Source organism: Herpailurus yagouaroundi, unplaced genomic scaffold (assembly GCF_014898765.1).
Source record: "Herpailurus yagouaroundi ecotype Mexico unplaced genomic scaffold, PumYag 28, whole genome shotgun sequence".
NCBI classification, from domain to species: Eukaryota; Metazoa; Chordata; class Mammalia; order Carnivora; family Felidae; genus Herpailurus; species Herpailurus yagouaroundi.
Window position 1 is genome coordinate 35,036,749 of NW_024412376.1, and position 19,607 is coordinate 35,056,355.

Genomic DNA, 19,607 nt, shown 5'->3' on the forward strand with positions numbered 1-19,607 from the left:
TCCCAAAAATCCTTCCACTTTTTAAAATTCTTTATAGACTCTCTCAGGATGGTCTAATTCATATCCTTGGCTTCAACCACCACTGTCACGACTCCTAAATATATCCCCATCCCTGAGCTCTGTCTAGAGCATGAGACTCCAATTTCCAATTGTCTGTATTGTCTCTGTATATGAGACCCAAGGCTACTCAAACTTATATATTCCAAACCAAGCTTGTCTTGCTTTTCCCAAGACCAATTCCTCCAAATTAGCCAGTATGTCACATACAATCAGTTACACTTATCCCCGTGCCCAGTTTTAGCCTGTTATGCTTCAGATGCATTTCTTGCCTTTCCTGGCAGGCTCTTCTGCCAGTTGGTTTCTGGCTTAGTTGGCCAACGTGAGATGCTCATGGGAGATTGGAGGGAGAGAGGAAAAGGAGAAACCAGGGCATTACACACATACACATACACATCCTGCCAGACAATACTCAGAATGGTTTGTTTTCTATGTTGAACCTATATGAAACCGCCTCCTTCTCAACCCTCAAATCAATCCATTCCCTCTTGTCCGTCCTCATTGCCATTGAATTAGTGCTAGCCTTCATCATTTTTCTCCTACATTTTGGTGATAGAATTTATGTCCTTTAAGTTACATCTCCTCACCTAATCCATTCTCTACATTGTTGCAGAATGAGCTGAGATGATAATGAGATGTTTCCCTCTCCTTTAAAGTAAAACAGATAGCTATCTTCAAAGGAAAATCAGTTACAAGTAGCTCCTTCAGAATAGATCACCATACCTTGGGCCACGTTGGTGTACAACTTGGCAACAAATGATTGGCCCAAGGATATCACCTGATCTGAAAGTACCAGACCTACAGGATATGAGGACCAATGGCCATGAGGTCTTCTTGCTAGAGAACTTTGTTCATGACCACCAATACTGCTTCATGACTGGTCAGTTTAATTTGATACTTTGGAAATTTTATTTTTTTTAATGTTTACTTTTGAGAGAGAGTGCCTGAGGGGAAAGGTACAGAGCAAGAGAAAGACAGAGGGTCTGAAGCAGGCTCCATGCTGATAGCAGCAGGCCTGATGCAGAGCTCAAACTCATGAACTGTGAGATCATGATCTGAGCCAAAGTCAGACGTTCAACCAACTGAGCCACCCAGGTGCTCCAGATCCTTTGGAAATTGTAAATGAGAGACAGCGTCCCAGCAGAGTGGAGAAGAAGTAGAAGAAACACAAAATAAAGGTGTAAAGAAAACCATGAGGCAGCAGAGGCAATGATACACTGAAGGTTAGGAACAGTAGCCAGATAGCAATATGGGTAACAGTTTCAAGCTCAGGAGAATGAAATGTCCAGGGCGGGATCTAGACTCGGGAGGAGGATGGCACTAGGGTTGTTGGGAGAAGTTGGGAGCTGTATGGGGAGATGCGATTCATGTAGTTCCCACTTCTCCATGTGCCCTTAAGTAAACCTCCACCCGTAAAACTCATGTTTCTTTTCCAAACAAGTTAATGCCACCCCTATTCCTCACGTTTCACAAAATGGCATGCTCACAAGTCTCACCTGAGGTCCTTGGAAAGTTTAGGAAACACTTCCTTTCCACTTCAGACTTTTATAAAGTCCTCCATGATCTTGCCTCTTGTCTCTAACATCACCTGGGTCAAGAGCTGTCTTCCTCAAAGAAATGGTGGAGTAGTATGGCGCCTTTCTCTTAAAGCAACAACATAAACACAAGTCATTGTTCTTAGTGACTGGCAGTAATCCCAACTGTGATGTGGGTTCTCACGACCCTGTTGCCTGTGGATTTACTGCTCCCGGCGCCTGTAATGGCATGGAAAAGGGAAGTCTCTTCCACTTCAAATGTTTGTACATTTTACAACTCAGTTAAGGTATTACTGAAAACTTCTTTCCCATCTTCTTTACTGGCCCCCAGCAGGCAGCTACGGGTTTTGTCTCTGCCCTTCTGACACTTTTACAAGCTTATCATTGTTTTGAAATCTATTTACTTGCCATTCTTTCTCATGAGACTGAGCGACTGCAGGACTAAAATTCTAACTAGTTCATTCTTTTGTGGGCCTGCTTGGAATACACAAAAGGTCTGCAAGAAATTAATACATTCATTGGTGGAAAGATTGTCCAATTTATGGGAGACCTTAGGAAGCCAATGTCATATGAAAGAAAGAGAGCCGGAGTCAAATTGTAGATCTGTCTCTGATTATTTGTGTAATTGCAAAGTATCTGAACCTCTGTGCCTGATTTTCCATGTCTGAAATGTGATGAGTTGTTTAAGGGTTTGGCCCAGTAACCTCTGTGGTTCTTTGCAAAGCTGTGAACACATCTCAGGATTGGCCCTGGGATTCGCTCCTACTCACACTTCATCCGCACTCAACCCATAGCCAGAGTAAAGTGGCAGGCCACCTTGGTAGTATTAAACATCTGCTGACTGAGTTCATGCTTATAGCTCTGTTTTGTTGCTTCTTGGTTTTGTGGAATGGAGAATTGTTATTTAATATGATGCAGAACCTTTTCTATATACACAAGGTAGGCTTCAAGATGCAGATAACAGATCATATCAGTCTGAAGGCAGATTCACACAGTTTTAATTTCAAATATGTAAAGCTAGCTTTGCTCAGTAAAGGAAGCTTTGAGAGATAAAATTTTTCAGGCTACCAAGCTTAGAAAAATATTTATGGATATCAAATTCAAAGACAAGAGAGGACAGGATGTATGTCAAATTGATTTTATTTAATACACATATGTACCAAATATAAAACTAATTGAATAGATCTAGGTTAGATAAAATTCTCTAAACAGAACATACAAAACACAATATTAGCAATCATCATTTCTTATATGCTTCTCATCTATAAAAAGATTTTGTCATCGACATACCTGTGACATTACCGGAAGACATTTTTTTTTAATGATTCTTTATTAATTTTGAGAGAGAGAAAGAGAGCCAGAGAGAGCAGGAGAGAGAGAACCCCAAGCAGTCTCCATGCTTAGCACGGAGCCCAACTTAGGGCTTGACCCCACAACTCTGGGATCATGACCTGAGCCGAAACCAAGAGTTGGACGCTTAACCAACTGAGCCACCCAGGTGCCCCTTGAAAAAACTTTTTTTTTTTTTGACAGTAGCAGTATGAAATAGAAAATGGAAAAATAAATATATCTCCATTCTGAAAAAAAAAAATTAAACTACAAATCTGTACTTATTTGCTTGTCCTTGCCAAGACATAGAACTAGCAGACCAAAGATCTGGAATATCCAATATACATACAGTCACCACATTGTTATATTTCAGGAACCGATTTTCTGGCAGGAAAGGATTTATGACTCCTCCCTGACACTGTACCAATAGTTACTCATGAGTCGAATATAAGAATTTGGCTAGTCTGTTGACACTTCCTTAACATGTTTGTTCTCCACCCTCACAATTACAGTTTGAGAGATTAAGGACCATTAACTAGTCTCCTAATAGAGCCCCTTGTCCTGTCTTGCCCCATGCCCCATCCTTCCTTGATACTTTTTGGAGTTACCTCTCTGAACTCAAACCTCCATTGCCTCTTCATAAAGTCCAACCTTCTTGGTCTACACAGGACTTGAACCACCTGATCATTGCTCTCGTTCTCCAGTACCTCCCCTCAGCACTGTTGCTCCACTCTAGCCTCTGAACCACTTGCGTCTGCCTGAATGCCCCATACAGTTTCATGCTTCAGTCAACCAACAGTCGAGTACCTCACACTTATGTGCTAGGCGTGTTGTGAACAGTGTTACTGCATTTGCCCATACTGTTCAGAATGTGTACAATATCCTGCCCAGATCTGTCCCCCTGGAACACATCCCATTTTTCCAAGTCTCAGGACACAGTCCCTATAGTTTTGGCTTCATCAGGTAAAACCATGTCTTTTTCTGTGCCTTCAATCAGCTCTAGCATAGTCTTAATGCTTCTATGTCAAGGAGGCAATAAACTTTGAGGTCCATGTCTCGTTCTTCTCTTCATCCCTAATACCTGCATAGTACTCGACACTTGCATTATTTCATCTTAGCCCAAGCTAGTTCTTTGGCCTTCATCTACATATGGCAACCATATGGTGACAATACGGTGACAATATGGCGACAAAAGAAGCAACAAAAAGCTGTATCAGACACTATGTATCATTCCACAAATTAGAAGCGAAATTTATAAGTGCAAGGACTTGCAGAATCGTAAGCGTGAGTCTTAAGTCTTAACTAATGAAGCCCAGAGACATTCAGCAGAGACACAGGAAGGGCTCAGTTTGTTCCACAGCCAGAATCAAGGATATTATGTTTCTTTTGCTCCAGACGCAGCTCATCAAACGGAGCACAACAAAACGGAATTTCCCTTTGTCCTAAACTCAACAAATTCTAGTGTTGTGGAATATTATATAAATAAAACCTCCTTCCAGTACCCTCTTCCAGTAAGTAGTAAAATACATCAGTGTGATAAAATCACCTCTTGCTGTTTCTCAGCCTAATGTTGGCATTGCCTACTTCGGATTTCTCTGACCTTCAGGAAGATTTTGTTTTTCCTTCTTCTGTATTACCATAGCACTGTATACACTCTAATATAGGTAGCTTAAAAATAATATTAATTCTAGACCATGAAATTATAACAGGTCAGTGCCTGGCATGTAATGAACACTCAAATGAATGAGGAATTGGATCTCACTTTAAGCATATGAAGTAAGACTAATTATGTTAATTCCAACCTTAAGTACTTCCCTTAGCATTTAATAAGGGATCATTATCTTTGAACACAGATTTAACATCAGACAGTGGTTTTCACTACCCAAAATACTGAAATCCACAAAAAAAAAAAAGGCATTTATTTAGAAGGACATCGTGTTTTTAAAAGATCAATTTATTTAAACACTTGCTCTGAGGGTAATAACAGTAAGTGAACAACCACTAATACAATGGAGTTCTCATAGCGTATACATACTTAAAATAATTTTAAGTGGTTGGAATATGCCCAGAGAAACTTTATTCTGTAGTGTTACCATTTCATGTTTTAACTATTTAAAACATTTAAATTAAACAAAGTTTAATTATTATTAAACTCCAACTGAATGTTAAATTCCAACAGAATGTAAAATCTGCTATTAAATTTGTTCTGATTGGATCACTGAGTGACTGACCCCACTCTCCCCCTAACGCTCACCATGTGACTCATTATTTTGTGATTCTTGATAGTTTATAAAGAAATTTTAATATTTGAAATGCAAGTCTAGCTTGTGGCTTAGTTTTTACAATTTGGTAATTCTGCAAAACTACTTGAACGCTTGCTTTAACAGGACTACATCTCAACTCTGATATTAACACAGCCTCAGTGTAACCAATTTTACATGCCTGGCGTTACTAAGACACTCAAAAACCACTTCTAATAGTTATTTCTTTGTGGTATCCTTCCTTTAAGGATATAAACTGTACTTTGTAATGAAATGAAGAAACCTGTTAGCAGACAAATCTGACGGCTTTTAAAAATTATACAGTACATTAGTAAGTGCTTAAAAAGGTAAACCATCCAATGACATATATGCAAACCATACCACAGACATGAGAACACAGACTAAAGTTACTTTTACACTCACTTCTGCAGATGCAGAAGTAACCACACTGGTGGATAATAAAGCAATCAAGAACAAAATTGGTCTCTCATCCGTCTATGTATATGTGGACATCTGCATGTTTGATTAGCACATACACACTCCAAATACCCGAATTATTTCAATCCTATATCCATTTACTTCTCAGAGTGGTTTAAAGTAACCCCAGTGACACATAAAAGGAAAAGAAAAAATTGAATGCCAGGCTTCCTAGTGAGTAAAGTCAAATCGAATTGGTCAACTGATGCTATAGGAGCTTTTTCTGCAGGAAAACACAAATTTCTACAGTTCCAGTCGTTATTTTATCATTAAACTCTAACTTTGCCAACATGGTTTCAAGTAATGAAAATATTCTTGACTTATTGGGAATTGCATATAATACATTAAAAAAAAGACTATGAATTTTTTATTTTGCCAATCATCAAACATGTTTTCAACTGAATGAGGGAAATTCTTTTAGTTTAATGTAAGTTTTTCAATGAAAAAGAATACATTTATAATAAAGTTAGTGATTTCAATCAAGGAGTCTTATAGTCTTCAAATTCAGGTCTAACAAGAGAAGAGCAAGGATTATAAGAGGAAAAAAACAAACAACAAACACGCAAATAATCTCCTGTGGCCATCACCTTACGGGCTGGTTCTCTTGTAATGTTGAACTCTATTACAAGTTGCCATGTTTCCAAGATTTGCACAGTGCTTTGAAATGCAACTGCCTGAGAAGATTGAGAAAGCCTTTGTTCTTGGGCTTACACAGTAAGCACTCTGTGTGATTCTTAATCACATTTTTCTCCAGAACACAGTGTTACAGGTCACATTTTTCTTGAAGATGCTTATACTGATTTGTGCTCTATAAATATAAACATATTTACACACAGAATACACACACTGACACGGGGATATGAAGTCAGCCAGCCATCCATAAGAAGAACGGAATAAAAATTGCAGGAAGGGTAGTATATGATGCCAAGCCCAGACAGACTATAGACGCCAATCCCAAGATTGCTGAAGCAAGAACACTTCTCTGATCACGAATAATTATCTTCACATTCTCACAGAACTGAAAAATAAAATTGAACAATATTAGAAAAGGTAGTTAAATCTAAGAAGAAGCACAGTAAAGCAACATTTTCTCAAATATTTTCTGTCCAACAAAACAACTAGAATTTCTATTATGACTTCAGAAAGAATTTAAGATGTAAATAGTTCAGTTTCTTGATTTCGCATCCCATAGTAGCTGAAATGATGCTTCAGGCAACTGAGCTCATAATGGCACTTGCCTTTGTAAATACAGCATTTTTATAGAAAACTACAGAGAGTGTAACCACATAAAAGTTATTCGGGATTAAAGGTGAAAACTTTATACTGCTTGTCAATAACAGTAACATATTCTAAAATTATATAGGCAAAAGAATCTCTAACCTTGAATAACAGAATTTAGCCTATTATTGGTGAATTCAGTTCCTACAACTCATTTGAAAATTTGATGATACCAATGATAACTTTCTTTATATGTCTCAGAATCTAAAGATATAGAAAGTCTAATTTTTTTGTCATGTCCCATTACCTGAATAAATTAAATCCAGTCAATTATGGGACATAAAATTGGCTGCTGGAGATAAAGATAAATATGATCCATAGCCCTGAGGAAGGCATTCTTCTCATATATAAATATAAAAACTAATTTTATTCAGAAGTGATGGCTTATGCTTCAGCCCTGGCTCACCTCTTATTAGCTCGAGTAAATCTCATGTAAATCATTGAACTTGTCCAGACTACCCTCTTCTCCTCCATGGGAATACTGAGGTTGTTGTGAGGCTCAAATGAGGTTTTTAATGCACAAGTACTCTGTATTCTTCTACATGCTGCATAAATGTAAGGCATTACAGTAATTATTATTACTGCTACATGTGTTGACAATTCTCTCTACCTCATCCCTGTCAGGGCAAGATTTAGCAATGAATTGTTCAATTTTTACATATGACTTTTGCTACTCATACTAATCTTAAGCTCCTTTTCTAGGCATGACATTGTATATGCTTTGAGGGTCTCCTACTATACAGTCCTGGATAGATTTAGCAATTCTAAATTCTTTTTTTTTTTTTTTTTTTTGTAAGAGAGAGAGAGAAGGGGGTGGGAGGCAGAGAGAGAGAGCTAATCTTAAGCAGAGTCTATGAGCACCGAGCAGCCAGACCTGGGACCTGGTCCCGCGACCCTCTGATCATGACCTGAGCCGAAATCAAGAGTCAGAGGCTCAACATGCTCAACCAACTGAGCCACCCAGGCACCCCAATGTCTTTTTATTTTAAAGCTAGGTTTCTAAATTCTCTTTTTATTATTTTTTTTAATGTTTCTTTATTTTTGAAGGAGAGAGAGACAGAGCATGAGTGGGAGAGGGGCAAACAGAGAGGGAGACACAGAATCTGAAGCAGGCTCCAGGCTCTGAGCTGTCAGCACAGAGCCCGAGGCGGGGCTCGAACCCATGAACCGTGATATCATGACCTGAGCTGAAGTTGGACATGTAACCCACTGAGCCACCCAGGCACCCCTAGGTTTCTAAATTCTTAATGGACAGAGTATACAAACCCAACATATTTTAACATGCTATCTTGACCATAAGGTTGTCTCTATCCATACTTTTATACAATTGCTAGACAAATACAAAACTTCCTGTCAGTTATCCCGATGTTGTTTTCCTTACGTGTCAAACGGATGATTTGTCTCCTTCTACGGAACAAAACATCGAGTCCCAAATACACAATCATAAAGTGAGGATCAAACTAAATGAAGTTTTCGGGACAATGAGAAAAAGGGCTGGACAGATAATGGGAGAATATGCATTTGGGTAAAAGAGTAAGCTGTCTTCATACAGTTAAGCTTCTTTTTATCTTTTCCCTAATAATTTTTAATTACGAAAAACAGAGAATCATTGTGACTCCTTCACGCAAAAGCAGATTTTCTCAGGGAGCATCATATTTCTAATGTCCTGGTCGTGTTCACTTGGCCATGAGCCTAGGAGGCATCTCTGGTGGTGCTCAACAGGAGGGAATGTCCTACATTCCTAGAAGGTGTTAAGAAACTTGTAGGGGCGCTTTTTGAGCACTGAGTCCCTGGAAATTAAAAGGAGTATTTGCATTCATTTTTTGGCAATGAAAAGCAGTACCAGCAACATAAAAAAAAGAGTTGAAAAAGCGTAAGGCATAGTAATAGTAATTAAAGGGCTTTATAGTTTACAAAACACTGAAATTGTTAACAGTAATATAAAACTCCCTTTAGTTTTAGGATTTCTAAACTTGTTAAAAAGAACTTCACTACAAAAAAGTAAATTATTTTCTTCCAATTTATTTTCAAATTAGTTTCAGGGCTTTTCATGAGGGAAAGTGCTATTCAGAGTGTTTATAAACACAAATTTAAGAGACAATTTGTAACTCTCAGTGTTAGGCTTATACTAGTGTATGTAATTAAAGAACTCAACAAGCAGACCCCAGACCAAGTAATTCCTTACATTCTGAAAAGTAGAAATTAGTCCTCCTTCAGTATGAATGATCTTCTTCTCTCAAGCAAGACATGTCCAAAAACCGGTTCTTAGAATTGGAAAATTTGGGATGGGAATTTTATTTCCCGGGAAATCTACTCTGGCCAAATTGTTTGTTACACCATTCAAAGTGAAGACAAAAACTCAGTTTCACAAGAGGTGCTATGCGGCAACGGCAATTAAAACACTTCTCCACTTCTGTAAAACCTTACAAAGTTTCCAAAGATGAAAAACTACTCCAACTAGTTATTTATGCAGATTAAATATTTTGCTACCTTAAAAAAAAAACACTTGTACTGGTTTTTTTTGTAGAAGTATGCAATACAGTGCCCTATGTGTTCCATGAAAGGGTAACTCCTAATTACTGGATAGAAATACTGTTTTCCTTTAGAGAAATAACTTGCTTGGTTCCTAAGTAAATCTGACGCGTTTCCTTTTGTACACTTTTGGAGCCAGTGTTTGTAAATGTCGTGGAGTTCATTTCCAACCAGGCCTGGACTGGAGTTGTGTTTCTTAAATCATTGCAAAGTGCTCTAACTACATTTTTATTTAACTTAGAAAACAATTCTTAGATTGAGTCTTTTGCGGTTCAATAAATAATCTACTAGGGTTTCATATTCCGGTGTATAAAAAGCATGATACTTTTATGCTCTGCCACAGAGGAGAGAAAGGTTTTTCCCATATAGGTCAAAAAATTGATCAAGATGTGGAGCAGGACAAAAGTGGTTGCATGGACGCATTCTCTTGGTCTGAAAAATATCTAGACGTGAAGACTAAAATATGAAGCTCATTACATGATAGCCCAGGTTTCCATTAAGAGCGAACATTAACAATAACCTCTTTAACAACTACAGTGAAGGCTGAGAAAGCTTCTAATTGCGAATGAAGTTGCAAGTTTAAAATGTTAACTACCTTTAAGTTAAGGTTTCGAAACGAAAGAAAAAAAATCCATTTTCCCTCCTTTGGCTCTGTGACGGATTCAATCATCTTGAATGCTAATACTGTTTTTTTAAAAGCACCCATAAAAATTACAACATTTAATGAATCTTCTAGAAAACCAATTGTTTTGCTCTCTGGGGAACCCATAAACAATCTAACCCACCTTCGGAACTAATCCTTAAAGGATGCTTAACAATGAGGAAGTCCACAAGGGGATTAAAGCCTTCAAGGAAAGAATTCAGAATACCAAGGAAATGACTTCTGTGAAGCCAGACGCAGGAGTAAGGGATCTACCACGGACGTCTTCTTACTGGGAATTTTGATAGTTTGTATTAAACAAAGGGAATTCACTCTGCATTTTACAGACGGAAAAACCTGCATAGCTTGCTTAATTTTAAAGGCACAACAATTTGCACACAGGGTTACAGCTTAATTACAAACTCTGAACGCCTTTTTTCCTATCGCAATTCTTGGGGAAATCTGTAAGCACACGGCGACAGATTTTCTGTTGACCCCCACCCCCACCTGTTCTTCTATCATTTCGACTAGCTGGGTGGACACCCTGGCGACCTCTGCAGCAGTAACTGGGTAGATCTCTTGGAATCGCTGGCAGCGGTACCGCATTGCCACACTTTTTAACCGCGCGTTTCGAGGTTATCTTGCAAGCGACAGCTCTATTTATTTACTTGGCCTCCCGTAGGGACACCGAAGAGGTCGTTACTCATTCTAGAACTCAATCCCTGATCCCCGGGTATGGAAAAAAGTCAGGGATAGGAAAGGGCGTCCCCACTGAGCCCACAGGCAAGTCACACGTGTACCTTGTCAGCCTGGGGGCTGATCGGGGTGCCGAATCTGCAGTAGGTCACGAAGTGCTCACAGTTGTTCCACAGGAGGCTGTAGGAAGTCAAGCCCAGCAGCTTCTCCGCTCTCTGCGCCACCTCTTCGTTGAGCAGCGCCTTCCTCTTGAGGGACTTGTCCAGGTGATTGACCAGGATGTCGGCTCCGTAGGCGAAGTCCTCCACTGTGTCCACGCGGACGCTGGCCACCCTGCCGATGACGCCCAGGATGAGACGCTTGTTGGAGACCACCTTCTGGGTGAGCCGCTTGTCGTCGGTCAGGGCCAAGAGGATGTCGGGCATCATGTGGGCGACACGGTTGTCGCCCAGGTAGATGCCGTAGTGGGTCAGGTGAGTTCGCGGCACCTCCAGCACGTCGCCGCGCAGGAAACGGCTGATCTCATAGAAACTGTTCCTCGCCTTGTTTTCGCTCTGGGCGCCGGAACTGAAGAGCTTGAAGTTGGAGATGAGGAGCAGCTTCTCCAGCAATAGGGACAGTGCCTCCAGCATTGGGTTCTTCATCCTGCAGGGAAAAGGGAGTGCTGGGGGTGGGGTGGGCCGAGGCAGGGGCGACCGCCGCCGCTCCGGCACCGGCAGGGCTAGGCGAGCTCGCCGGACAGGGGCGCTGCTGCTCACCTGCAGGCCAGCGGCCCAGTGCCGCGGGGGACTGCAGCTGCCGTGGAGGAAGGGGGAGCAAAAAAGAAAGGGGAGAAAGCCTGGAAATTGGCTCGGCCGCCTCGCACTGGGGACTGAGGAGAATGAGGACCCGACGGCGGCTGACCGCGGGGTCAGTAGGACGGGCGCTGTGAGCAACAAGCTACCAAACGCACCTGAGGGCCGCGCCGGGGTACAGGGCAGATCGCGGAACTCCAGCCTGGAGCCTTCTCCGAGGCCTTTTATTCCAGGCAGGGGGGCGGGGATGAACGCCGTCACAGACCCGGCAAGAGCGCTGATTGGGCACAGGCTACAAGCGCCGCTCGCGGCGAGGGGCGCGCGGGACTGCGGGGTGTTTGGAACGCGTCTGGGGCCCCCCAGGTCCGGGGTTCTTTCTCGAGAGCCCCTTCCAGACGCAGGTTCCCTCTGGCGCTCGCGACCTAAGCACTTCCGTCCGCTGGGCAGCCGTTTGAAGTAGTGAACGAGGCGTGGCCACACATAAAGTTCCTGCACCTGTCTGAACTGGGGTGCATTCTGGGCGTTTCGGGAACGTTTTCGGTGCAAAAGCCCTCTCCCTCGAGATTTCTGAGCCGAACCACCTCCCTCTAAAGGATTGGATACCCAGAGACCTTACCTTACTAAAATGTTTGCATTTACTCTGCGAAGAGTGCGTGCCTCCAAAGCTTGCGGATTCCTTCCTAAATTCCCTAGAGCCGTAGTCCCACGCGCCGCGGATCGTTCTCCCCTTTAAATGCTTTTTGCTCGAATCCTTTTTGCTCTCAGCTGGCGCGCGGGTCGGCGTCCAGGTCCCGCAAACTGGCGAATAGAACCCAAGAAGCCTCTGCATTCGGAGGCACCAGTGACCGTTGAGCGCACGGCTCCGAACGGTAAGCTGAAAAACGGCGAAGCCCCCAACGACCGCCTGGAGAACCGGATTAAAGTCAAATTTATTTCTCTGGCTTCAGGCTCAGATGGACCCAGCTCGGGTTCACCCACCAGAACGTCGCCGATTTCTTTCAAAGCGCAGCCGCCCGGAGGTGGCCAAGGAAGGATGTGGTACGGCGTTCCTTGCCAGAGCGCCTACAGCGTGACCCAGGCGCAACGGCGAGGGTGGTCCCCGGGAGCAGCCGGGTGAGGGAGCTGCTAACTCGCGGTCCGCGCCAGGTTTGGCACGCGGTGTTCCGACCCTGCGCTGAGTTCCGTGCTAATGCGTCATGTAAATGCTTAAATTCCGCAGACAAAGGCCACAATAGAGAGCCTCGGTTGGCTCCACAAAGCTGCCCAATTCGGGGCTAATAGGTTTCTTAGGGTAGCAGATTCTCCGCTTGCCTGGGGGGAGGAGGCTGGGCTGTGGATGATGGATGAAGGGCCATTCATTTTACCTGGAAGATGAAGGGGGGGGGGGCACGGAGACCAGGCGGGGAGGAGGCTGGCTTCTAATTATCCTCGGAGGCCCAGCCTTTGCTCTCACCTCCGGCCTGCCGTCAGCGTTCTGCCCCAGTGGTCCCGTTTGCCGGTGGTGACTTCTGTTCATTTCACGAATGATCCCGAATCACATTACAGTCCCAGCATAGAGGAGAAAACTCCATTTCCCACAAACGAATTGAAAGCAGAAGATGGAGAAGGGGAGAAAGGCAGTGAATTGGAAATTTTAAATAATTTATTTCCCCACTCTGCCCCCAAAATTTAAAGCGCGGAGGTACTGAGTTACTGAAATTAATCAGACACTTGGGCGTTTGTTAGCTTCCAGCCGCGCACCAGCTCTGTGGCTGGTTTTAAAATCTGGGCAGTCTGGAAATTTTTAAAAATCTGATCCAGACCTCGGCGCATAAGTTAAACTGCAGGCCCGAGGTCGGACTCTAAGGCTCGCTAGTCGCATCCAGTTCTAAGAAAGCATAGATGCCTGAACCTCCAGTGTCGGGAACCAAACGGCTGGGGGGAGATCAAAGGGGACTTCGTAATTAGCGATTTCCGTCTCTGGTGGTCACTAATACGGCTTATTAAGGCCTACGACCTTCTCCACCTGGGGAATCTGCAGAGACAGAAGTATGGAAAACTGTTTGACGGCCCCACAGAATATTCTTTAAGAGCAAAAATGCATTAAGGAGAAATCACCCCTAGACCTTCAATGGCTTCATCCCCTCTGGAGGTTTTGTGGAGAGTGCCACGCTGATTTGCCTTTCCCCTGCCCCGCCTGCGGAAATTCGGCCTTGGGTAACCCCGAGGAGACTGTAGAACATTTTCCTTTGTCTTACTTCTGAAGTCTTCTCAGACCTCTTAAACTGGGAATGGTTAGGGAAGATTAGGCTGCTTCTCAACCGAAAAAACACAGCGTCCTAAAATGAGCTCTTGTTGGCCCAATGGATATGACCTCCCTATGGTGACCTCACCTTACAAAAGGCAACCCTCACCCTTCTCTGAGTTGAATATATTTTTGTGGCTGAGCAGTCAGTTTTTGATTGCTTCCTAGAGGCACATAACCAATAAATATATGGCTGTATGCTGATAGGTACACTCCCACTAATACTCTTCTGCCTGCATCAATTTTAGCTGAACTATGGGGGAAAAACTGCTGTTAGAAGGAAAGGCCCGAGAGAAATCTAACATTAGAAAGTTCTCCTTCCTAAACCAGAAACTGTTCATTTAGAGCGAGGAACATCCCCATGGGTTGCTGGAAAGACCTTTTGTTTTCCAGATTTTATGAAAGTCAGCTACACTGAACAAGTCTCCATGAGATATCTTAAATGCACGCAAATGTGTTGCCAGGTCTGGCCTAGGAATTCTGAAAGAGCTGAGGCTTTCCTGGTCAACACATAGACTTCACTGGAAGGTCAGCTGAGCCTCACCTCAGACACTGCTTCCCCATCCTCCTGCAGAAAGGACATGGACAGCAGCCCCACCCACAAGTGCTCAGGCCTGGGTCCATTTCTCCCAGCTGCACAGACCAAGACTCTGCTGGTTTTCTGTGCAAAGGAGGCTGAAATTGGGGCTCACAGAGCCCACTTAACTTTTGGGCCTCATCTTAGAGTCCTTGAGCTCATCGTGGGTCCCAGGAGAAAGAGGTCTCACTCTCAGAGACAAGGTACAGAGTCCAGCAGAAGCCTGGAAGGCTAACAGATTTCCGACCTGCACACTTCTTGCCCCTGGAGCCTTTTTGTTCCTCAGAGAAGTCCTTAGAGGATCTGATCACAAAATTGTGTGCTTCCTACGTACTAGGAACTGAACTAAGCATTTTCTCACTTAATCCTCATTACCTTGTGAGGTGCCATCTCGGTTTTATTTTACACAGGAAGAAATTAAGGCCTATACTTTTGCCTCCTTCACTGTGTTCATGTGGATCAGGACTCGACTACAGGTTTCTCTGTCCCCAGGTCCATCACCGCCAGGGAAGGACTGACCTTCCATCCGTCCATCCACCTGTCATCCATTCACTTATTAAATGCCTGCTATATGTCAGGTGCTGTGCTCAGCTCAATGAAATACCTAACCCTAAACTTAGATCTCACACCTTTTCTGTCAAATTTGAATTCATTTCCCTGCTTCTCTAGTGCCATGGGGTCTAATTTTTAGCATCAGCTATTTTACTGCAATAATGAGAAAGATCTGATTAAGGTTCTGGTTACTAGTATTCCCTCACGAGGAAGGCCCCAGCACTTGAGTGGCCACGAAGTCCCATACCCTCCTTAGACATGGGTGTTTGATGTCTTGCCCAAGGGCACAGAGTCAGAAGCAAAACCTGGGTCATCCCAGACTTCCTACTTCTTACACCTTCTTTCCCCTGGCCCCTAAGCCTGATAAATTTGGTTTTCTAAACTTCGTGTTTTATTTTTTTACGATTTATTTTATTTTTGATTTTATTTTTTAATGTTTATTTTTGAGAGAGAGACAGACAGACAGAGCATGAGCAGGGGAGGGGCAGAGAGAGAGGGAGTCACAGAATCCAAAGCAGGCTCCAGGCTCTGAGCTGTCCGCACAGAGCCCGACAAGGGGCTGGAACTCAGGGACCACAAGGTCATGACCCGAGCCAAAGTTGGAGGCTTGACTGACTAAGCCACCCAGGTGCCCCTAAACTTCATGTTTTAAAATTATTGTCCTCCTTTAGAATTAGTTTGTTGTTGTTCTTACATTTTTAAGGTTATTACATTTGGGGGCACATAGATAATAACATTTGTTTTTTTCTCTGCCTTCAGTTCATTTACATATGCTCAGGTCTGGCCCAGTGGACACAGAGGCCCTCACTGGCTAACTCTAAGGGACTGGGGAGAATGAAGGCTCTGTGCACATCCCCCTGGACACAGAAGAAAACAGCAGACACCTTTTCATGGAGCCTTCAAACTCAGTGCTACCTAGGGTGTTAGGAATCAATTACCTCCTGGGAGGAAGACTTCCCCAGCTTCCTTCCTGGCTGGCTAGCACTTTATTATGAGGGCCTCAATCCTGCCTATTGTCCTTACAAAGATGAAAGGTTGCAGTTCCAGCCAGACAGGATTTAGGGGTTTTGTTTGTTTGTTTGTTTGTTATGCTGACCATAAAATAACACTGAGCAAAACCAAAGAATGTGCATTTAATCTTATGAAAAATCATGACCAAAGTAAATCCAGGCTTCACATAAATTAACAACAGGTTGAGGCAGCTGGGACATAGAGGAAGGAGGCAAAAATCCCGAGTTTAAGGTCGTGTGGTGTCATTCACAGCTAAATGAACTCAGACAAGTCACTTGCCACCTCTGAGCCTCGATTTCATCTTTCTGAAACGGGAATATTTCAAAGGAATGTTTAGAGGATTAAACACAATCAAATGTACTGAACGTACTGTATCACTGCATGGAGATTCATAACACAATGCATCATCGGTAATATCATATGTGTTATTCTTCAGAGAAACAAGGACAGAGGTGCTTTTCCCTTCTGCTTTGATACCACAGTCACCCAAGAATGCGGTATAGACAAAGGACATGCTTTTACGCGTAGACCCCTGCTAAGGACTCGGCCCAGAGCCACAGTGGGGAGCAGAAAGCAGGCACGTTTAGAGCTGGGGCATTGAGTGCACCCACAGAGGCACGGTCAGTAGTCAGCGGGCAGAGAGGGAACGAATCACACTTGGGAGATTTGGAAGCTTCCGCAGAGCTCTGCTCCTCCAGCTGCTCACCACCAGTGAAGTCCTTTATAATCCGCAAAAACAAAGGTAAAGACCAGTCTTTTGTTTTAAGATGCCTCTCAAAACATACAAACCCCCCAAACGTCCATGTTTGAAATGATAAAATGACATACCGAGGAATGACTAAGAATTTCGAGATGCCCCACGACATGTAAAGCATATTGCGTTTTAAAATACAAATAATAAATGGCAAGTCACGTTACTTCTTAATAAATTCATCTTATTTCCTTTTTATTCTAACTTATCATTGTAAGGCAATATAAATATGCGTATTTGGTAACCCAGGTTTGTTAACAAAAGCACATGTAACAATAGCCTTGCGCTACATATTCGAAAGGCCACATATTTGAAATGCCACCACTGTAATCGTACCCATGATAGAGGAAGAAATGAGGTATTGCTGTTCCCCAAGCAGGACAGCATTGGCAATTATAACAATAATAATAATTGATTGGGGATCAATGCCATCCTATTCACTATATTTCAAAAATCCTTTGTAAATGCTAGACATTCTAAGGATATAATGACAGGTAATTGAATGCAGAACTTTCTTAGTATCAGGCTAGCTTCAGATACTCCTCTCTGATGGTGTGTGAGATCTCGGAGACTCCTGGGGCCTAGAAGGCCTCATCTGTGAAGTGTCGTGAGCTGGATTAGAATGACATGTTCTCTAAACCCTCCAAGTGTGAATGGTCCTGGGGCCTATGAAAATCAAATTACTCAGGCCCTTCAGAGAGTCTTAACTGTGGTTCTTGGTGAATTTTCACAGTGAGCAATTACCGGAAACAGAAGATGAATTATTGTCTGGTACTTAGAAAATCTTAATAGGATTCACTATTTAACTGTTTAAACAATGCAGTGCCTCATTGAATTAAAAAAAAAAAAGAGAGAAAGAAATCACTCATACTCTAGTGAAGCAGTAATTACACAAGAAGAACAGGAAAAATGGGGCAAAAGTTTAGAAGCAGTTGGTCCTGGCAATCAGTGGTTCCTTTGATTACACATGTTCAATGGTACAGAAACTTTAAATGATATAAACACACTGTTTCATCAATATTTTGTAGCAATATATATTATTGCTATGTTTTTGAAAAGAATAACATCTCTTTCATTTCTAAACTTAATTTGAAGGGAGGTAAGTGTACCATTCTGGTATATTTGTAATTACACATACTCTTAACCCACTCCACACTAAAACAAAATTCAGTGTGATTCAGCTAAAGCTGATTCATAACTAAATACTTTAAGCAACACTTAAAAAAAAAAAAAGGGAACTTTGATTTTACATTGTCTCAAATTTCTTAACTGGAAGAAGTCCAAGCAGACAGTTCTCTCTTTAAGCACCAGGCCGCCAGTGTTCTCCGTAGGTACAGACCTTTATGTTTGAATTAAGTTCACTGATTTTTTTATCCTGGTTGCCCTCTGCTAGGACATCCCATTAGGTCGGATTACTTGCATTTTATTCACACCCATTTTTTTTTTTAACATTTATTTATTTTGGGGACAGAGAGAGACAGAGCATGAACGGGGGAGGGGCAGAGAGAGAGGGAGACACAGAATCGGAAGCAGGCTCCAGGCTCTGAGCCATCAGAGCCATCTGAGCTGATGGCTCAGAGCCTGACGTGGGGCTCGAACTCACAGACCGTGAGATCGTGACCTGAGCCGAAGTCGGACGCTCAACCGACTGAGCCACCCAGGCGCCCCAGTTCACACCCATTCTTTACATGGACAGCACATGAGTGGGGGGGTGCGCCTGGCTGGCTCAGTCAGAGTATGCGACTCTTGATCTTGGGGTCGTGTGTTCAAGCCCCACACTGGGTGTAGAGATTACTTAGGAAAAAAAAAAAGCGTGTGAGTGGAACTGAATTTGAATCACACAGAATTAATTAAAAAATAACTTTTTTTTTAAAGCTTATTTATTTATTTTGAGAGACAGAGAGAGAGCAGGGGAGGGGCAGAGAGAGAGGGAGAGAGATTTCCAAGTAGGTTCTATGCAGAGCTTGAACCTACTGAACTGCAAGATCATGACCTGAGATGAAATCAAGCATTGGACGCTTGAACCTATAGTAAATTGGTTCAACTCTTCATGTCCTATCCGTTCATCTACAGAAGGGGTGACAGTATCCATTACCTTCCCTGCTGGTGACCCTCATTGTCTTTTCACCTCCTGAACTTTCTGGAATTCAATTGAGCAATAACTAGAGGTAATCATCCTGTACACCTCACTGCCAAGTCAAATATGACAGTCTAAACTCTTTTTTGTTTCCTTAAATTATGGATCTCCCAGCCTTGTCTTTACTTTTGATGAAAGGGACCAGATTTTTTTTTTTTTATCCCGTACCCACCCCCTTATCTGAGCTTTGCTTCATTTGGTTTCAGTTATTCATACTCAACCACAGTCTGGAAGCAGATGATCCTCCTTCTGACATGTCCTCAGATGGTTAATAGTAGCCTAACACTACGTCACAATGTCTGTATCTTCCAACTCACTGCATCTCATCATGTAGGCATGCAGGCATTTTATCATCTCACATCATCACAAGAAGAAGGGTGAGGGCCGTACAATAAGGTATTTTGAGAGGGAAAGATCACATTCACATAAGTTTTATTATAGTACATTGTTATTTTTCTATCATTAGTTATTATTGTTAATCTCTTACTGTGCCTAATTTATAAATGAAACATTATCATAGGTATACGTGTATGGGAAAAAAACATAGTATATATAGGGTTTGGTAGTATCTGTGTTTTCACAGAACTATCTGCAAACTTGGGGACTTAGAACTATCCCCTGAAGATGAGGGGGAACTACTGAATGTCCTTTATGGCTGTACCATTTGGTTTTCAAATAACAATTTCTGCCTTTCAT

At 42.5% G+C, this 19,607-nt stretch overlaps 1 protein-coding gene across 14 annotated transcripts in view; it reads right to left on the bottom strand.

Moving 5' to 3' along the window:
• Nucleotides 1-4,826: 4,826 nt before the first annotated feature.
• The window catches only part of LRAT (lecithin retinol acyltransferase), a 122,720-nt gene continuing 107,939 nt past the window's right edge, over nucleotides 4,827-19,607 (bottom strand). For 5 of the 14 annotated variants that reach the window (XM_040471820.1, XM_040471848.1, XM_040471838.1 and 2 more), the window contains 3 exons: nucleotides 12,216-13,164; nucleotides 10,910-11,450; nucleotides 4,827-6,677 (listed from right to left, as the gene is read on the bottom strand). In XM_040471820.1, the coding sequence (XP_040327754.1) occupies nucleotides 6,525-6,677; nucleotides 10,910-11,449 (693 nt within the window). In that variant the 5' untranslated portion in view covers nucleotide 11,450; nucleotides 12,216-13,164 and the 3' untranslated portion in view covers nucleotides 4,827-6,524. Of the gene's footprint in view, nucleotides 6,678-7,343; nucleotides 7,483-10,909; nucleotides 11,451-11,563; nucleotides 11,672-11,757; nucleotides 11,865-12,215; nucleotides 14,250-16,126; nucleotides 16,743-19,607 lie in introns of those variants that run through there. The other 9 variants (XR_005789162.1, XR_005789163.1, XR_005789158.1 and 6 more) reach the window with 7 other exon arrangements.